A 17,656-nucleotide genomic window follows, 5' to 3' on the forward strand; every position below is an offset into this window, starting at 1 on the left:
GGGGAAGCCAGCACCCAGGGCCCTGTGCCGTGGCCTCAAGTGGTGGAGCTGGACGTTTCTTTGGAACGTGAATCACGTGTTTTGTCATAAATATTTATACAAATTTTGCTTTATCTTTCATAAAATAACCGTATGTGTTTTAGTATAAAAATATCTTGCTTCCTCTATTTGGATGGAAGTGCTACTCTGGGATGATTCTGTGGTTCTGAAGACTTCCGGCACGCTGCCAGGTTCCCCCAGATCTACTAACCCAAGATTTACTTATTTTCCCCTCAGCTTTATTGAGATAAAATTGACGTGTGACACTGTGTAAGGTTAAGGTGCACAATGTGATGATGCGATACATCTACATAGTGTGAAATGATTACCACAATAAGGTCAGCCATCGCCTCACCACCATTTCCAAGATAGAGAAGCGAGGCGACCCCCAGGAACAGGAGCTCTGCGGGGACAGCCTGGCCTCACCCCACCTCGCGAGGGGCCCCAGGAGCTGCTTCTCCTCGGACGCCTCTTGCTAAGTATTCTGGCTGTCCCTCTTGGGCTTAGGACCCCTTTAGTGTTCCAGCCCCCGCCTAGGATAGCAGAGCCCGGCCGGGAATTCTGCACTACCTGCAGCTGGTTAGAAATGCAGATTCTACCTCAGGCCCCCTCGAACCTGGGTGGGGCCCAAGAACCTGTGTTTTAACGAGCTCTTGGCGCGCTCCACAGGCAAATTCATGTTTGAGGAGCCCCCAAAATCGAGCTCCACAGAAGTCGTGGAGAAGCAGGAGGGCAGTGATGCAGAGAGCAGGTCCACCAGCCGCCAGGCTCTGCCGCTCGCAGGGGTTCCAGTAGGCGGGCTCAGGGGGGCCTTTCCTGTTACTCTCAGCCCCCGGCCCACCACTGTCTCTCGGGTCTCCCTCTCTCGTCTCCTGCTGGAGGGCCGTTCTTCCTGATCGCTCTTGGGGCTGTGAGCCAGGGCTGGCGGCCTCGCGCTGTACCTCCACGCACAGCACTTAGCCTCGGCCCGTCCTGGGTCCAAACAAGGAGCATGCAGGGGGCACGGTGGGCCCCCTCGTCTCACCCTAGAGCTGTCACGGTGATTGCAGCATCCGCTGCCGTTGGGGGTGACCACAGCAGCCCCCCACAGGCATGGGTTTCCCCATCCACGGCAGTGCCCAGAGTCTGTCCTGAGTGAACAGAACTGTCGGGGACGAACACATGGAACAGTGCCTTCCACTTTTCTAATTGAGTAGCAAGACGCTTTGGTTCTGGAGAAATCTCATACAGGACCCTGATATATAAAACAGACAGAAGTAAAATTGGCCCGGTTGGGACAGGAGTGGGGACTGGATCTCTGCCCCTCAGCCTCAGCCCACCTCTGTGGCAGCCCTGGGCAGCTTTGCAGAAGGTCAGGGCGCCTGAGCGTGGTTTGAAAGCCACTGGATGGAAAAGCAGGAAAACCTAAGATGTGTGGTCACCCCAGAGCAGGTTTAGCGGCTGACTGTCCCAGGTTCAAGTCCCAGCTCTGCCACTTAGCAGCTGGTGGGCCCTGGGTGGATTGCTGAACTTCTCAAAAGCCACAGTTTCTCTCTTTGTAAATTAAAGTCCAGGCCCAGTGATTGTAAGGGTAAAATGGGATGAAGTACAGGAAATTTCCTTTGTATGATACTATCACTATTTCAGGTTTACTTTGCTCTGAAAAAGCCTTTGGGTGTTTAAAGTACACAATTGAAATGGAAAAGGCAGCTTTTCCATTTCCTGTTGTCATGCAAATATCAGCATCATGTGTTGTGCACACAAAGGCCTTTACCTCACCTCCAGCGTCTTTGTGGTTATAATTGAGGAGCCTTTCCAAGATCACACAGTCTGGGGCGTGGTCCAAGCAGGAGCTGTGTCCTCTTGACTACTGGCCCAGGACTTACCCCATCACCCCCAGACCGAGACCCCACCTGTGCCGGGTGCCCACTTAACAGCCCCGGTCCATTTGCTCTCCATGGCGGGTGATGTAAGGGATGGGTGTTTTCCACTGCAAGGACCGCCAGCGTCCACTGGTCATGTCAGCGTTTGGAGTATCGTTGGGGGTATTGGAATAAACGAAGACCACCCAGATGAGAACACGCAAAGGCCACTTATTCAGAGCAGGCCGTAGCAGGGGGGCTCAGCCACCATCACCAGCGTTTGGGCAGAGACTCACAGGCAGGCGGGGAGCGGGAAAGATTTCTGGTGGCAAAAGGGGAAGGCTCGGGTCTGCCTGACTGGAGACTCTTGGCACGCGAAAGCCAGAGGCCTAACCAGAAGTGGGGCGGCCTGCAGCCTGTGTGTTTGGTTGGGGGAGCATGTTTGCCTCTGTCGCTGGGCCTAATAAGTGGGAAGCAGGGTAAAGACTAGGGAAGCTGGCAGTTACCGATCAAGGCCTGGCCACTGGGGCCATAGCTGCAGAGACTGCGGTGCGGCTTCCTGGGCCGGTGGCTGCAGGTTGTGGGTTCTGTTTATATCTGGCCTGGCGGTTGCCTGTTTGTTCATACAGTCTGTCGGGGCCGCTGTGGGTGTGATCAGGGTTGGGAGCTTTGCTTTCAAGCCGCGGGTGGCAGAGCCCCTTCAGCCGGGCCGCCCTGGTTTCTTGGTGCTGCTGCCATGGTAGGTGAGGGGCAGCGTTTGGCCGCCCCCGTGCAGAGAAGGAGAAATGTCATCCCCCACAAGGTGAGAAGAGAGAGAGGTCCCTGAGGTCCTGGTCCCTCGGGGTGGGTGGGTGGGGGGCTCAGCGGCCTGGAGAGTCAGGCTGGGGCTGTCAAGAGTGTGACTCTGGGAAAGCGGCAAATGATGGCCATCCAAGGCAGCTACCTGGACTGGCCAGTTTACTGTTTACAGCCCAGAACGAAGTCAGTTGGGTCGAAACACAATGTGAGCTAGACATCCTCAAGCAGCACCTGTGATCACAGGCCTCTGCTTTGCCCACCTCAGCAGCATACGGGCTCCACTTTGCAGCTTCCAGATCATTCCTTATTCCCACTGAACAGATAAGGAGACACTCAGAGAGTGAAATGACTGGCCTGGGGTCGTACACAGGTTCTCCTGCATCCCCCTCCAGGGGGTCCTCCCTGAGACCGGTCAGAATCCCCCCATCCCTGGCCCTGCGGGATGTGGCCCGACTTCCCCTCAGACCCTCCCCCTCCTCCCTCCATGCACCTGCCGTCCAGTTGTTGGGCACTTGAACATACCAAGCCCTTCCCACCTCAGCGTTTTCACAGGGCTCTTCTCTCTGCCGGGAGCACAGCTTTCCCAACCCTGCTCATCCTTCCTCCGATGCTTCCCTGAATCCCCTGGCCCAGCGAGGCTGGTGTGGGCCCACAGGGTGAGTGCCTCTCCTCCGTGATTTGCATGACTCTTGTGATCGGGTCGCGGTGGAAGCCCGTTGCCTAGTGCTGCTGCAAATCACATTGTCCTGGAATGAATGTCACAAGTTCATTTATTGGCACTCTGAGAATTTTTGCTAATGGAAAAAAAAAAAGTGAATTTAAGATTAAAAAATGAAAAGTGCTTTATTTTGAAGCAGGAACGTTACATGTTTGGAAAAGAGTTGATTTCCCTGTCTGGTTTAGTATCACCCTGGCTTTGAAGGTAACAGTCATGTTGTCTGTGAGTCTTGGCTTCAGAAGGATCCACCGTCTTCTGGTTAGTCTAGGAGATGCCTCTGCAGCTCAAGTGCACTCAGGACCTGGGCCCTTGGTCCCCATCGGGGACCTGTCACAGGGGCAGGTGCATCTGGGAACACTGACACAAGCCTCCTGGGTGGCCGGAGGGGAGGACGTTCTCGTGTCAATCCCTGTCACCAGAGCCGCCTGAGCCCCGTGGAGCAGGGCCACTCCTTGGCCTATCAGAGCTGTCAGCTGTGGCACCTGCCGCCTCTCACTCATGTGCGCTCCCCGCCCGCCTGCACAATGTGGCCTGGCCCGGACATCTGTCTTCTATCAGGCACACACAGCAGGAAAGCTGGCGTCTGTGCGTGCACACGCGTGTGTACTGCAGGAGCACGGTTCCATGTGCCTGCACCCGTCCAGGGACCTCCCCCCACTGCCCCCCCACCCCCGCGACCTCCTGTAACCCGTGCTGTGCGGGAACCCGCACAAGGTCGGGAGCTGCAGTTCCGTCCGTTGCAGACCCCACTGTTTGATGCTCAGTTGCCCCATCCCTGGTGACAGGAGTCTGATCGTACCAGCCTTCCTTTGGAGGAGGGAGAAGGGGGGCATCCTTTATGGCTCCGTGCAGAGAGTGTGCTGGTGGCGGGCACAGCCGAGCTGGGTGGTGTGTCCTGCGGGCAGCTGGGTGGGTGCGGGTGGAAAGGAGCTGAGGGGGGACAGAGGGGGCGCCAGGACCGTAGCCGTGTGTGCAGTCTGAGTCCACGTTCACGCGACGCGTGAGGGAGGGGAGGGAACGGGCTTGGAGTCTGAGTGACTCACCTGACATTGAAATGCCTGTCCTGTCCCTGAGTCAGAATCTGGCACCATCCTTAACTTGTCCCTTCTGCCCACGGGTCACTTCAGCAGTCCATGTTTATCAGCACTTTGCCTTCTGACGGCCTCCCTGCTCTCATTTTCCCTAGTCCGGGCCCTGGTCGTTCCTCCATGGCCCAGGAGCGAAGCTTCCACGGGGCACTGGGTTCCCGGTGGTGCCCAGTCCCACAGCCCCTCACAGATTGAGGGTCTCTCTGCCTGTGTCAGTCTTCTGCCCTCAGCCCCCCAGGTCACTGCCCACCTCTACGCCACCTCCCCTAGGAAGCCCTCGGGCTGGGTTGGCTCCTTCCTCTGGGCTCCGGCTATCACGGAATGATTGCCCTGTGTGGTGATGACGGGTGTATGTCTGTGACCCTGCTCGGCTGTGAGCTTCTGGGGACAGTGCCAGGTCTTCCTCACCTCTGTGCCCTCATCACCCAGCACAGGTTCTTGCCCGTGGGAGGTACTTCCCAAGCGCTGGGTCATAGAAGTCACTCCGAGTGAAAGGTTGAGCTTTTCTTACGGGAGGGCCGAGGGGCTGCTGGAGAGACCAGCTCGGGTGCCTGCGAGATCCCTGGAGGAGGAGCCATGGGGTGGAAGGCCTCTGTCTGAGACGATGCTGGCCGCCCCTCTCTCTTCACTCCCTTTCCCCCCTCCCTGGGGGGAGGAGGTAGAAATAAGTCTGGATTAGAGATGTACTGTCACCCTGTTCGTCCATCTATCCGTTCGTCTGTCTGTCCATCCTTCCGCCACCCCTCCATCCATCTGTTCTTTCGTCTAATATTTATTGAGCGTCTGCTCTGGACCAGGCACACTACTGAGTCCCCAGAGACAGAATTTGGGGCTAACCAGGACAGGACCCTGGGGCTTTCAGCCATCAAAGCTCCATGTTTCTTCTTGTTCTTTGTCTCCCCTGGAGACGGGTCGGGGGTAGTCGGGGAGACAGGGGATGGCCCGGGAGGAACGGGGTGGGGTTCAGATGGTGCCTGACTGAGCAGCCCCATGTGCTGTAGAGTCGCTTTATTTCAGTTCAAGACACAGAAGATAACAAATGTCTCCAGGGAGAAAAACAGGAACATTCATCCGATTTGAGAGGAAAACTCACATAGCAGGAAAGCCAGGCCTAATTTGTGCTCTCCGAACCAGAAGTAGGTGCACGAAGGGAAATCATTGAAATCTCTGCCTGGCTTCTCCAGAGATAATTAATCACGTCTGTCCATTCACTTCCTTTGTTCTTCAGACCCTCCCTTCTCTCTGTGCTCCCTCTGATTTCTGGTCGGTGGGAAGCCCCCAGCCTCTGCCCCAGGGGGCCAGTCTGCTGGGGAGGATGTGTGCGTGCCTTCCCCACGGGCAGTTTCAGAGCTGCCGGTTCTGGTTCCGAGCAGGGTGGACCTGCGGACGTGGGCTGTGAGCTCCCTGCTGGGGGCTCCTCGCCCTTCACTGCTGCAGCCCCTGCTGGGTGCAGGAGCAGAGCCAAGCAAAGGGCGGCTGCGATGGGTAATTGAGGGACAGCCGTGGGACAGAGCCCGCAGGCCCCCGGCTGGTCCAGTGGCTCCCGAACACGGCTGGTCATCAGAGTCCACAGGGACACAAGCAGCTCCCGGGGCCTGCAGCTGGGGTTCTCATTCAGCGGGTCTCGGCTGGCTATGGCCGTCTCCAGCTGGCCTGCCCCGAAGGCCAGGGCCTCGTCGGTACCCACTTACTAGGGGTCATTAGAGTGGCACCAGCTCTGCCTGGTCTGTGAAGCGGAAGGGGAAGACATCCCAGGAAGAGCAGGACACTCTGACTCCTTAAGATGTGTGAGGAAGCACAGATGAAGTTTCTGGAGAAGCCCAGGCTCCCTTCACCTTGCCCAGCACCACAGGCAGGGCCTGGGGATGGCACCACAGCAGAGGTGTGGCCCTGGTGGCCTGTGGCCTGAGCCCATCTGGCTTGTGCCCAAGATGGACAAAAGTGCAGGGACTGGGGTGTGGCCATTGAGTCCCTGGCCCTGCCTGCCGTGTGGCCTTGAGCAGACACCCAGCTTCTTGAACCACCATTTCCCTGTCTCCTGAAAGAGATCTTCCCGCTGGGGCCTCCGCCCTGAGCACCGAGGAGTGTTGGTCCCGTGGCCTTCCAGCAGGTGCAGCCTCACCTTTCCTAGCATCTCGCCACCTCCACTGGGAGGCTGAAATTCTAGCAGACATCTAAATCCAGACCGTGGGAATGGCCACCTCTGAGCGCCCTGCCCTCCTACACCCAGGGCCGCCCTGCTGCTATTTTTATCTGCTGCTGGTTAATCTGTGTGTTGTTTACGGTGGTATCAGCGCAGTTTTACTGCATAGTATCGCCAGCATGAGCTCAGTTGGTGACTTCTGTCCAGTGGAATGGCCCTCCAGGCAGACAGGCGCACGGAAATCCCACTTCCAGTTAAAAGCTTATTTCTGTTGTTTGCAGGAACCTTAAAATGGCTAATCTAGGCACCACCAGCAGGGGTTGGATCACCTTGTTAAAATAAAACCAAGTTTGTTTATTTACTGGCGCTATAACTTCCAGTGACGTGTGTAGATCGGCAGTCTTCAGGTCCCTGAAGGCTGACATGTCCCCTGTGTAACCACCACCCGGATCAGGAAGTAAAGCCCTCCCGGGGCCCAGAAGCTTCCTCGAGTCCCCTCCTGGTTTCCCGCAGCAGTGTCTGGGCCAAAGCAGGACCTTGGCCAGTCGATGAATGAGACGTAAAGGGACCCGAGGGGTGCAGAGGCGATTGGGGCTCTGAGTAGCCAGAGGGGTTTCCTGAAGGAGGTGAGGTTTGCTCAGTGGGACTGAAGTGTTTTCTGGAACGACGGAGGTTAGACTGCTCAAGGGAGGGGGGGGATGTGTGTGGGGAAACAAGGGAGCACTGACCAAGGCTGCCTTCTGTTCTCCCCTGGGGCCAGGCCCTGAGGTTTGCAGGCTCACGTGCATCCATCCCTGTGTCCGAGCGGCTGTGCGGTGGCTCTCGGATCCCGGCCCCCGGGGTGCTGGGCGGTGTGGCCTCGCAGCTCCGGAAGGAGGGCACGTCCTGTGCCCTGTGACCCGTCCTGCGGCCCTTCAGGGCTGGAGTTGTCTGCGGTCAGCTGCGTCGTGCAGACAGCCTCCTGCTCTTCCCACACATCCCGCAGCGGCCGTTCCCTGGGCGCAGGGCTGCGCTGCTTCCGTGGCAGCATGTCACCGCCTCACTGTCAGCTCCTTGCAAAGTGCCTTCGCGACACAAGCTCGAGCCTGCCCAGTGCCTGTGTGGGTCTGACCAGGCCACCCGGGCTGGCCGGCAGGGCTCTTTTGAGAGGTACTAACCTCGAATTCTGTCTGTGATTCCCCAGCTCCAAGAAGCCCAAGAAACGCCCGGAAGTGGCCGTGAAGCCCAAACCCTTGCCCCATCTCTCCATCTTTGACGAGGAGGTGGACCCCGACGAGGGGCTCTTTGGCCCGGGCAGGAAGCCCTCTCCCCGGAGCCCCGCAGACGACGCACCCCCCAGGGACTGTAAGTAGAGCCCCGGGGGTGTTCCTTTCACTCTCGCTGTCTCCCGGGTGACCCAGCCAACCTCTGCGAGCGGCTTTGGTCCCACCACACATGAGCAGGACGGCTCGTGTGTTAACACGATGCACATGCAGTCAGTGGAGATTTTCTGCTGGAGAAATCTAGTCTCACACCTTGTGTCCCCATAGCCTGGAACATTCCAGGGCTGTATGTTTATTCTAATCATCCCTCAGAAGCAAAGAGTAGTTTTCTTTGCTGCTTTGAAAAGTGTGGGTTGTGACTGGTGTAGAAGTACCTCTGTTACCTCTGCAGCCAGATGTGGGCACCAGGTGGAGAGTGGACGCTGGCCTGCCCCCGGCCTCCTGGGGCTCTGCATGACTTGGAGTCTGACAAGAGGCTCTGTGTCCCCTGCAGAGACCCCGAGGGAGGGCCCAGTGCAGAGCTGGAAGAGGGAAGCTGAGCAGCCTTGGGACTTCCACACCCGCCCCTGTTCTGACCCTTCCTACCCCCGCCCGGGTCTGCATCCAGGGTAGGGAACTGATGGCATCCATTAATTCAGCCGGCACCAGGCGCCCGCTGACGGCCAGGCACTGTGCTGGGCCCGAGAACACCTGGATGAGTGAATCACAGTTCTGGCCTCAGGGCCTCCCTGAGGGAGACAGGACATGTCCTGACCATTAGAGGCTGGCCTGGGCCTGTAACAGGTCTGAGCAGGACGTCCGTGCCTTGGGGACCCCAGGGAAGGCTTCCTGGGTGAGGGTCAGGCGGAGGAACTGTACCTGAGCTGGATCCTGAAAGGTCAGCGGAGTTTGCCAGGGCTGTTGACAAAGCATGTTGCAGGTGAAGAAGCCGCAGTTACCTTTCACGAAGGGCAGCGCTGAGCAGGGGAGGAGGGGAGAGGGTGGGGAGTAGACCCCGGCTCCTCTAAGGCAGAGGCTGTGGTCAGAGCCGCGTCTGCTCACCACTGCGTCCCACAGCTGGCAGCCCCGGGCCGGTGGTTGGCGCTCCGTGAGCGCTTGTAGGACGACTGGGGTGCAGCCCTGGGGGCTGAGCTAAGAGATCCAACTGGCCGGGGCCACGGGGAGCCTGGGGTGTGAGCTGAAGAGGCTGTTTCCTCCTGAAAGCAGTGGGGAGGCCGCACCAGGAGGGGTGCCATCAGGTGGCTCTGGCCCAGCGTGGAGGGAGGCGGGGCCAGGGCTGCAGGCCCCCGTGAGCACCTGTCTCTTGCCCCACGTGGCCCCATTCCTCTGGTACTCCCGCAATCTGCCTTGCAGACCGAAGTGACAATATTGCTCCCTCTCTGCTGGCTGTGGCAGGAGGTTGGGCCAGACTCTCTCCACCCTGCACCCCGCAGGCAGCCGAGGACAGGCTAGGACTTCTTCTGACCCCTCTGCTGCTGCCTCCTCCGCAGCCCTGAAACTGTTTGACGATCCTGACCTCGGCGGAGCCGTGCCCCTGGGTGACCCCTTACTGCTGCCAGCTGCCCCCGAGAGTGGAGGACCCACGTCCCGCCCAGGCTGCAGGAAGGCCTCCAAGGAGCTGTCCAGGTACCAGCTGTCCCCAGGGCTGCTTCACCAGGTCTGAGAGTGGCCTGGACAGAGCCAGGGACCCACCCAGTCTGGGGGCACTTCAGCTTCCTTGGGCTCCGAGGGAGGGAATGCCAACCCCTCAGAGGCAGGAGCCTGTGGGTGGGAGCTGACCAGGAGGCAGCAGATGGGGTGCGATGGAAGGGTGGGGTGGGGGGCTGTCAGCAGCTCAGCAGGTTCCAGAAAGACAGGACTTCATGTATACAAATAGTGTATATAAAGAATAAGTTATGTAACTGCACGAGCAAGTGTAACTGGCATAAACAGGTTTGGGAACAGATATATGAAACTGACGCTTGGTAGCACGCAGCTCACGTGGGGGGAGCAAAGTGCAGATGTTCTGGGCAGTGGCAGGTCCCCATCGGCAGGCCTTATGGAGGGGAGAGCGAGGCGTAGTCTGTTATGTGGAGGTCGACTGACAGGGCACGTGCACACCTGACCGCCGCGAGGTGTGTGCCGTGTGTCAGGCAGTATGCTGGGCTCTTTACGTGTTATCTTATGTAACCCTCACAGCAGCTCTGCGTCCCACCCTCACCCTCCACGTAGGTGCTATTTTCTCCTTTTTACGGAAAATGGAGGGTGGGAGAGGTAACTGGCCCAAGGCCCCAGCGCCCAGGTGACAGGCGGGGATTGGGACCCAGGTCAGCCTGCCTGTGTCCCGTCCTCCCACCCTTCCAGGACTCTGAGCGCTTGGAGGAGGAGAGGCTGGCAGCTGCGCCTCCCACCCCGGGGCCGGCAGGCTCTCCCTGGGCTTCTGCTCGTGCCGCTGCTTCCTCAGGACGCTGTGCGTCCCTGCATCGCGTCATCCGTGTCCCCAGGAGGCAGGCCGAGCCTGGCCGTCTGCGGGACTCTTGAGCTCTGTCTTTCCAGGAACAGTTACGTGGCGCTGGACATGCGATCCCGGAGGCTGTCACCACCCCCCCTCGTTAGCAGCCGCGGGCTGTTAGCCTTCCGAGTGCCCGCCGACCCTGAGTCACGGCGGCGGCTCCTTGTCATTACATCTCCCCGCGGCCCCTGGCAGCTGTTCACGCTCACCCTGTGTCCTCACCGCTGACATCCAGGCAGCAGTACTCCCTGGGAGAAGCTGGGACTGTTGTTATGTGCTTCGGGGTGATACTGAGGCCCAGGGAAGAAGGTCCGCCCCCGTGGAGCCTCTGCTGTTTCCAGGACTCAGCATGTCCTAGTGGGGCAGAACCAGTGGGACCTTTGGGCATCGTTTATATTAAATCCATTACACCGGCACTTTCCAGCCCATGTCCTGCGGAACACCGGTTTAGGGGGTTTGAAAGGTGTTGCCTTCAAAGGCTTTCTGTGGCCAGATGGCCGGGTTAAGCAGGACTTCCCAAGCCTTTAGTGTGTGGGCACGCGTGGCTCAAGGGGAATGCTACGCAGCATTTCACGTTCCAGTTGGTCCACGGGACCCTTTGCTTTGAAAGGCCTCCTACATCCCACAGGGCTCTCTGGGAGTCACTGCCTTAGAGAATGTGAGTCCTGCGACCCTGCCTTTGCTCTACCAGACATCTGGTAAAGAAAGAATTACCCTCTTGAAAGCAGGAACCATATTTTATTTTTCTTTGTGCGTGTCCTGGGACTATCCAGGCGGTAATCGGGCTTCCTTATGATAAACTTTCTAATATTCATTCATCCATCAGTGCTTTCATCACCCCTTCATTCCATCACTGGCATCTGCCATCCGCCATCCTGAGGCAGCATGGAGGGGCATTTGAGCCGGGTTTGGAGTCTGAGAAGCCCCCGTTCCCTCTTGCTCTGGGGCCCCAGTTTTGGTCTTTAGTCAAGTTCTGCAGGGACCTGGGGAAGAGGAGTGGACCTGGGATCTTCAGACCTCCCTCCAGCCCCTCGGTGGTTGATCTTACACGTGCAGGGCCTGGAAGAGAGGGGAGCTGGACCTTGTGTCAGTGGGACCTGTTTTTACCCGTGACTGAGGGAGCCCAGTTGGAAATAGGGTGCTTGGCAAGAGATGCTGTGTGGCCACCTGTATCCCGGGTGTGACTGCCCCACCTTCCACCTCAGAGCAAATCCAGCTCCTGATTAGCTCCAAAGAGTCATTGCTTTGCCAAGCAGTATAAATCCTGAACTCCGACACAAGCTTTTAGCTGCTGCTTTATTTCCCTAAGGGCCCCTGTTTGAGGATAATTCAGTCCCTCAGAGCTTTTCCTGGGTACCCAGCCTCCAGTGGAGGATGCAGGACAAGCCAGCACCTGCCCCAGGGGGGCTCGAGGAAGGGCAGCCACTTGGCGGGAGCGGGGACACAGCTGAGCTGAGCTTGCCAGGAGCAGCCTGTCCCGGGGTGCTGCCTCCTGGGGTTGCCTGGAACTCACTCTTTCAAGGCCTGGCTTGGGCCAGTCCCTCCGCGTCTGGAGGGACACCTTTTGCTCACTTCTCTGCCATCCGTGAGAGGCTCTGAATTCTCCCCTTGGGGTCTGTGCCCCATCACAGGAGGCTGACCCAGGAAGCAGGCAGGGTGACCCACTGCCCCTTCAGTAGCTGCTACCTGGCAGGCAGCCCTTCCCGGGAAGGGCACCTCCACCCTCATGTAGACCTCTGCCAGGCCCTGTGGTGCCGGGAGTTGTTCTGACCAGAGGTGCCTCCCCGCTGCTCCTGCCTTTACTCAGCCGTGCTGCTGTCTGAGCTGGAGCCCGTTCACAGATAGGGAGACGGAGGACCAGGCAGGTGGGGTGGGCTGAGGCCAATGAAGGAGTAGTAGGATGAGGCAGGGAACCGCACTCCGCCTGCCGCACCGCGTGTCTTTGTACGCAGGGTTGTAACCCTGTGGGGTGACGCTACTGTTCCCATTTGGCAGATGGGAAGCCAAAGCTTGGAGAGGCCAAGTGGCCTGCGCGAGGCCCCCCGGTCTTCTGCCTGCAGCGCCTTTGCCCTCCTTCCCCTGTCCCCAGCTAGCTGTGGGCCCCAGGCCAGGCCCTTCATCTTTCTGTGCCCCAGTTTTCACATCTGTAAAATGGAGCTAACATCTGCTACCAGACAGTGTCTTGTGATTACTAAATGAATTAACGGATGCAGAAAAGGCTGGCCGTGGTAGGTACCCAGCCCAACGTTGATTGGGTGGGCGGGTCGGGGGATGGGTTGGATGGGTCTTTTCACTGTGCATCTGGTCTGCAGTTGAGTCCTTGCACAAGGAGCTGGCAGCAAGAGCTCCCTCGGGCAGAGGGCAGAGCGGGGCTGCCTTTCTTTCCTGCTATTCGGGACTTGGGCTGGTCCTGTGTGACCGTCACACTGCTGCGCCCTTCAGTTCCACCAACAGACTGTCAGGTCCGGGGCATGGCGGAGTCTTGGTGGGTGATGGCTGAGGCTGGCTTCAGCCCTCGGTGGGCCGTGTCTAACGAACGCCCGGGTGGCCCACCAGGGGACACTGGGGGCCGGCAGACCCCACCCCACGATGGCTTAGAGCCCCTCATTCATTCTTTCTCTGGCTGAACTTGGCCTGGATGAGAGTCCAGCGTCTCAAGTCAGACTTACTGGTTCCAACTGAGGCCGGCCACATGCTTTCACCTCAGGCAGGTGGCTCGGCCTCCAGAACTTGAGCGTCCGCATCTGCAGGGTGAAGATTGCGCTATACCTCCCCAAGGGTTGTTGAGGATAGAAAAAGACAATGGGTCTAAAGTGCGTGGCCCAGAGCAGGAGCTCCGTATGTGGCAGCTGTTACTGTTATTTCTTGAAGGGTTGAAGGAAAAGTCACCTAAAGGAGCCAGCTTGTCTGGAGTGGGGTCACCCGAAAAGCAGTCCTGCAGAGGCTGCCAAGGGGCCGGCTCTGCTCCCGCTGGGCTGCGGGGTTGCAGGGAAGGAGAGCCCTGCCCCTCAGTTCCTCCCCGGGGGCGGATGGGTGGAAGGGCGAGGCTGGGAGGCGGGGGGACTGAGCCCAGTGCCCTGCAGGGGTGCCTGCCTTGGCAGGGGGCACCTTGTCCCTTTTGCAGGAGATTGTGCTCAGGGCTTCTCCCTCTGGTTCTCTAGAGTCGAAGAGGACTTGGACCAGATTCTGAACCTGGGGGCTGAGTCCAAACCCCAGCTTCAACCCCAGCCCAAGCCCAAGCCTCCAGTGGCAGCTAAGCCAGCGCTACTCAGAAAACCAGCTGTTCCCCCCAGAGCGGGTTCATCTGAGGCTTTGGCCAGGCAGCAGAAGCAGCAGCAGATCCAAGCCATGGACGAGACGGACATCTTACAGTACATCCGGGACCACGACGCGCCTGGCCAGGCTGCCCCCAGCCTCTTCTGACCACCCCCAAGCCCTGTGCTGTTCCTGAGCCAGCGGACTCTCCTGTGGAGGGGCACGTAATGAGGTGCAGATTTGGACCTGTGGGGCCAGAACCTCTATTCCCAAGGGAAGGAGGGTGGAAGCCTGGGTCATAGGACCCCTGTACTGCCTTCTTCCTTTTTCTCAGGCCTGTGGGTTCATGGAATCCTGCAAGATGCAGAGAGCAAGGTCACTATAGGAATTGGAGCCTAAATTGTCTCAGCCATGTGGATGTGGAGGGGAGAGCACGTGGGGATGCCTTGCTAACCAGGAGCCCAGCCCCCAGGATGTCATGAGACTGGGAGCGCGGGGGGCCAGGGAGGCTCCACTCGGGGTGGGAAACTTTGTGCCCACTTGGGCCCACCGGCTCTGCCAGCCCCAGCACGGGAAGGAGGGCCTGGCCAACTTGGGGTTTGGTGGGGGGGGTCTCCATGCCAAGCCAGTCTGGAGTCTCTAGTCACCATGGCTCCTGGAGGCTTGCAGGCCCTGGGAGGGTCCCCAGGAGAGGGATGCTGAGTGGGTGCCTAGGAGAGCCTGGCTAGGTGGGGTGGCCGAGCCACCTCGGGTTACCAGGTGCTAAGCACGGTGCCTTCCCAAGTGTCGAAGCTCAAGGGAGACGTCAGGCCCAGCCCTGCCTCTGGTGTGTAGATGGCCTGACAATCCCCGTGTCTTCCTGTCTCTTCCTTTCCTAGGGAAGGCCCGGCCAGACCACGGCCTCCTTGGGCCTCTGGCCATAGGGCCGATGTCCACCGTTACAGCTTTGAGCACAGTTGTCCCTGCATCCTTCAGGGACACCTGTGGCCGAGGTGCCCCTCCTTCTCACGGCAGGCCTGGGCTGGGGGCTCTTCGGCCGCTACTTGAAGGGCCCCGTCTGTCCAGCGGTGGATGCTGCCAGGCCTTCCCTGTCCTCAGGGTCTGGATTTGCTCACTGGCCTCCCCCAGTGGGAGCCTCCTTCCCGGGAGAAGGAGCCCTGCGCCGGGCAGGGCCAGTGCCGTAGACTTCTCCCCGACCCCCTTGCCCCGGCAGGCGGGTCTGAGCATGGTGCAGTGCTCAGGAAACTCAGTGAATGAGTGATGTTTAATGGAGCAAAGAATGCCTCTTTTTTTGATACAGTCTTCATGTTCAGAATTAGCTTTTAAGGAAACACAGGTTTTTAAGAAAATGCAACCGCTGTTGTCCCTTGGGTTGTGCTGCTTGACAGAGAGGGTTGGAAGGAGGATTTGGGATTAGGACCCCAGGCCGTTCCCAGTCGGGGCCCGGAGCCAACCCTGGTCCCTCAGGGATTCTGCCTGAGCCAGGCCGGTGTTTGCCGCCCTCAGAGTCTCTAGCACCCGCTGCCCAGTGCCAGGACCTGCAGGGCGGGCGGGAGCGCTCAGTCTGGCCTGTCCCGCGTCTCACGCACCTCGTCAGCTGTCCAGTCCCGATAAGGCCGTCCCCCTTCCCCTCCACTGGTGCCAGCGTGAGAGGAAATAGGCGGCTCCGGGGGCTGAGAGCCTAGTTCCTCCGCCCCCTCTGCCTTGTCTGGGCCCCGCGGGCAGCCTCCCTGGGGCCCTGAGCTGGCTCGGGACAGCCTCAGCCCCCAGCACAAGCCGCCCCTCTTCTCTTTCACTGCCAGGCCTTCACACCCGCACGCCACGCTGGGGTCCGCACCCTTGCTGACCGCAGGAAGGCCTCCGAGGGAAGGAGCAGGTGGTGAGGTGATGGGCTGCCCTGGCCTCTTTCTCCTCCCTGTTCTCTCCTCTGGGCCCCTCCCTCCCTGGCTCCTCCGCCCCCAGCGTGCGACATAGGAGAGAGGGTGCAGCTGGCAGGTGCCCGTGGGGGGCTGGTCCTCTGGTGGGGGGTCACAGGTGGAAGCTGCCACTCCGGTGTGGCTTCGCCCACTGCTAGCCCGGCCTCCCCCTGGCGGCCTGGCACTCGGACCCCTCAGCAGAGATACTGATGCTCCGCGGCCCCGCAGGTCTGTGCCCCACCGGCCAATCTGTGGCATCCGGTCATCCAATAAAGTCCGTGTCAGTGGCTCGCTCCCGCATTTGTTAGTGGCGACCTTTTCTGACCCCGGGCTGACGGGGGACAATGTGGGGCACTGTCTTTACAGCCCCGGGCTGATGGGGCTCAACAAGGGCGCTTCCCTCGAAGGACCTGGGGTATGCCAGGCCTCCCAGGCTGCTGCTGGACAGGGCAGGGCGAGGGCAGAGGGGGGATTCCACCGTGTGAGCTGAGGCAGAGGGGCCAGAGGCCCCGGCCTGGTGGGGTCGTCGGTCAGTAACTGCTCAGCCGGGGCCTGTTTGGAAAGAGGACTTTTCGCTTCTCCAGACCTCACCTCTGTCTCCTCAGGGTAGGGTCCGGTCTAGGCTTGAACTGGCCTTGAAGTCCTTTCAGCTTTGACACAAGACAGCCCCGCCGAATAAACCCGTCCATCCGTATCCGAACCTGTCCTAGCCTCCGCTCTCCTGCCAGGGTCAGATTCCGAGATGCTGCTTCCTGCCCGGGACCCAGAGGTTCTTAGCAGACGGCTCTGCAAGCCGACATCCCCCAGAGCACTAGAAATGGGTCCCCGGGAGCCCCGTGCAGCGCAGTCTGCGAGCCCACTCCGGCCTCCCTCACCACTCGGCTTTGGAGCTCGCAGCTGAGCTCAGATGGGGGTATTGGCTCCCAACGACAAGCCGTTGGGTCGTTCTGAGAAGGACCACGCAGCCCACAAGCCTGCAGCGGAGAGTGCACCGTGGAAGGGAAGTGAGGTTCACTGGGGGCAGCGTTTGTTCGTTTTGCAGCTGTGTGAGCCCCGTGGGCAGGATGTGCCGGCTGCTCTGGGGGCCCCGCTGCCATCCCCCGGTTTTCCTCTCAGGAAGCCGGGAACTCCAGCCGGTTCTCCTGGAAAGTCCCCATCCTAGCGTCTGTCCCGGCCGGGCTGGGAGGCGAGCTCCACTGGGGGAACCCACCCTTCCACACTCTGGTGTCCCGTGACCGTATCAGTGCCACAAGTCTGGAACCCAGCCTGCCTCTGTGTGCTCTGGGGCTGCCCCGAGGCTCAAGCCTTCACACCAGACGCGGATGAGGCAGCAGAGGTCCAGGTGATTTGGGGGCCCAATGACCCTCATGCCCAGCTGCCAGCTTGGTGTTGTCGGTACAGTCCGTGTGGTGTTAGGCTTTCCTTTGTCTCCGGGGAGACCTGGCCTGGAAAGCCACGTTCGGCTCTCCAGCTCACCAGCTGCCCAGGTGAGCATATCCTGCGGACGGGAGAAGGGAGAAGAGCTACCAACACGTCCCTTGGATGGTGGCCCTGGCTGGACCAGTGCTGCCGGGTCTTTGTGTGGGTTGAAGACCGCCCAGAGCAGGCGTGCTCAACATTCAGAGCCCCTTTGAGTGGATGACCTTTCAGTGTCAAGTTGTGGATGGTGCCATTCAGTGCAAACCCTCATCACTTAAACAGTTCCCTTGAGGCCTCACGGTTGGGGGTAGGTGACCAAAGGACCAGGCTCCGTGGGCCTGGAGGGATCTAGGTTCCGGTCCAGCTCGGCTATCTGATGTCCCCTCACCCTGCAGTGCCGAGTGAAGAGACTTCTCTGGGTTCACGTGAAGGGCCAGGTAGGCTGTAACGTCCTATTCGTGCCTGAAGGACTTTCCTTGGGCTGGTCACTACAGTTCATCCCAGAGGGACCCCTGCCCAGGACAAGCTGCGTGCTAGTGGGATGTGGCAGGCTGAGGAGGCGTGGTCAGAAGGCGCTGCCAGCTTCAGCCCAGCCTCGCCTGCAGCCCCGGGCACTGACATTGACTTCCAGGTATTGTGCTACGTACGACATGGTGAAGGGGCCCCAGGTGTGCAGCATGGTGCGT

General features: G+C 59.6%; 1 protein-coding gene across 1 annotated transcript in view; it reads left to right on the top strand.

Annotated features, from left to right (window-relative positions):
• Positions 1 to 14,568, top strand: part of HS1BP3 (HCLS1 binding protein 3) — a 34,534-nt gene extending 19,966 nt beyond the window's left edge. Inside the window, exons 5-7 of the mRNA XM_059942139.1 lie at positions 7,811 to 7,971; positions 9,380 to 9,515; positions 13,542 to 14,568. Of these exons, the coding sequence (XP_059798122.1) occupies positions 7,811 to 7,971; positions 9,380 to 9,515; positions 13,542 to 13,803 (559 nt within the window). The 3' untranslated portion in view covers positions 13,804 to 14,568. The remainder of the gene's footprint in view (positions 1 to 7,810; positions 7,972 to 9,379; positions 9,516 to 13,541) is intronic.
• Positions 14,569 to 17,656: the final 3,088 nt, after the last annotated feature.

This window comes from Balaenoptera ricei, chromosome 13, assembly GCF_028023285.1.
Source record: "Balaenoptera ricei isolate mBalRic1 chromosome 13, mBalRic1.hap2, whole genome shotgun sequence".
Taxonomy (NCBI): domain Eukaryota; kingdom Metazoa; phylum Chordata; class Mammalia; order Artiodactyla; family Balaenopteridae; genus Balaenoptera; species Balaenoptera ricei.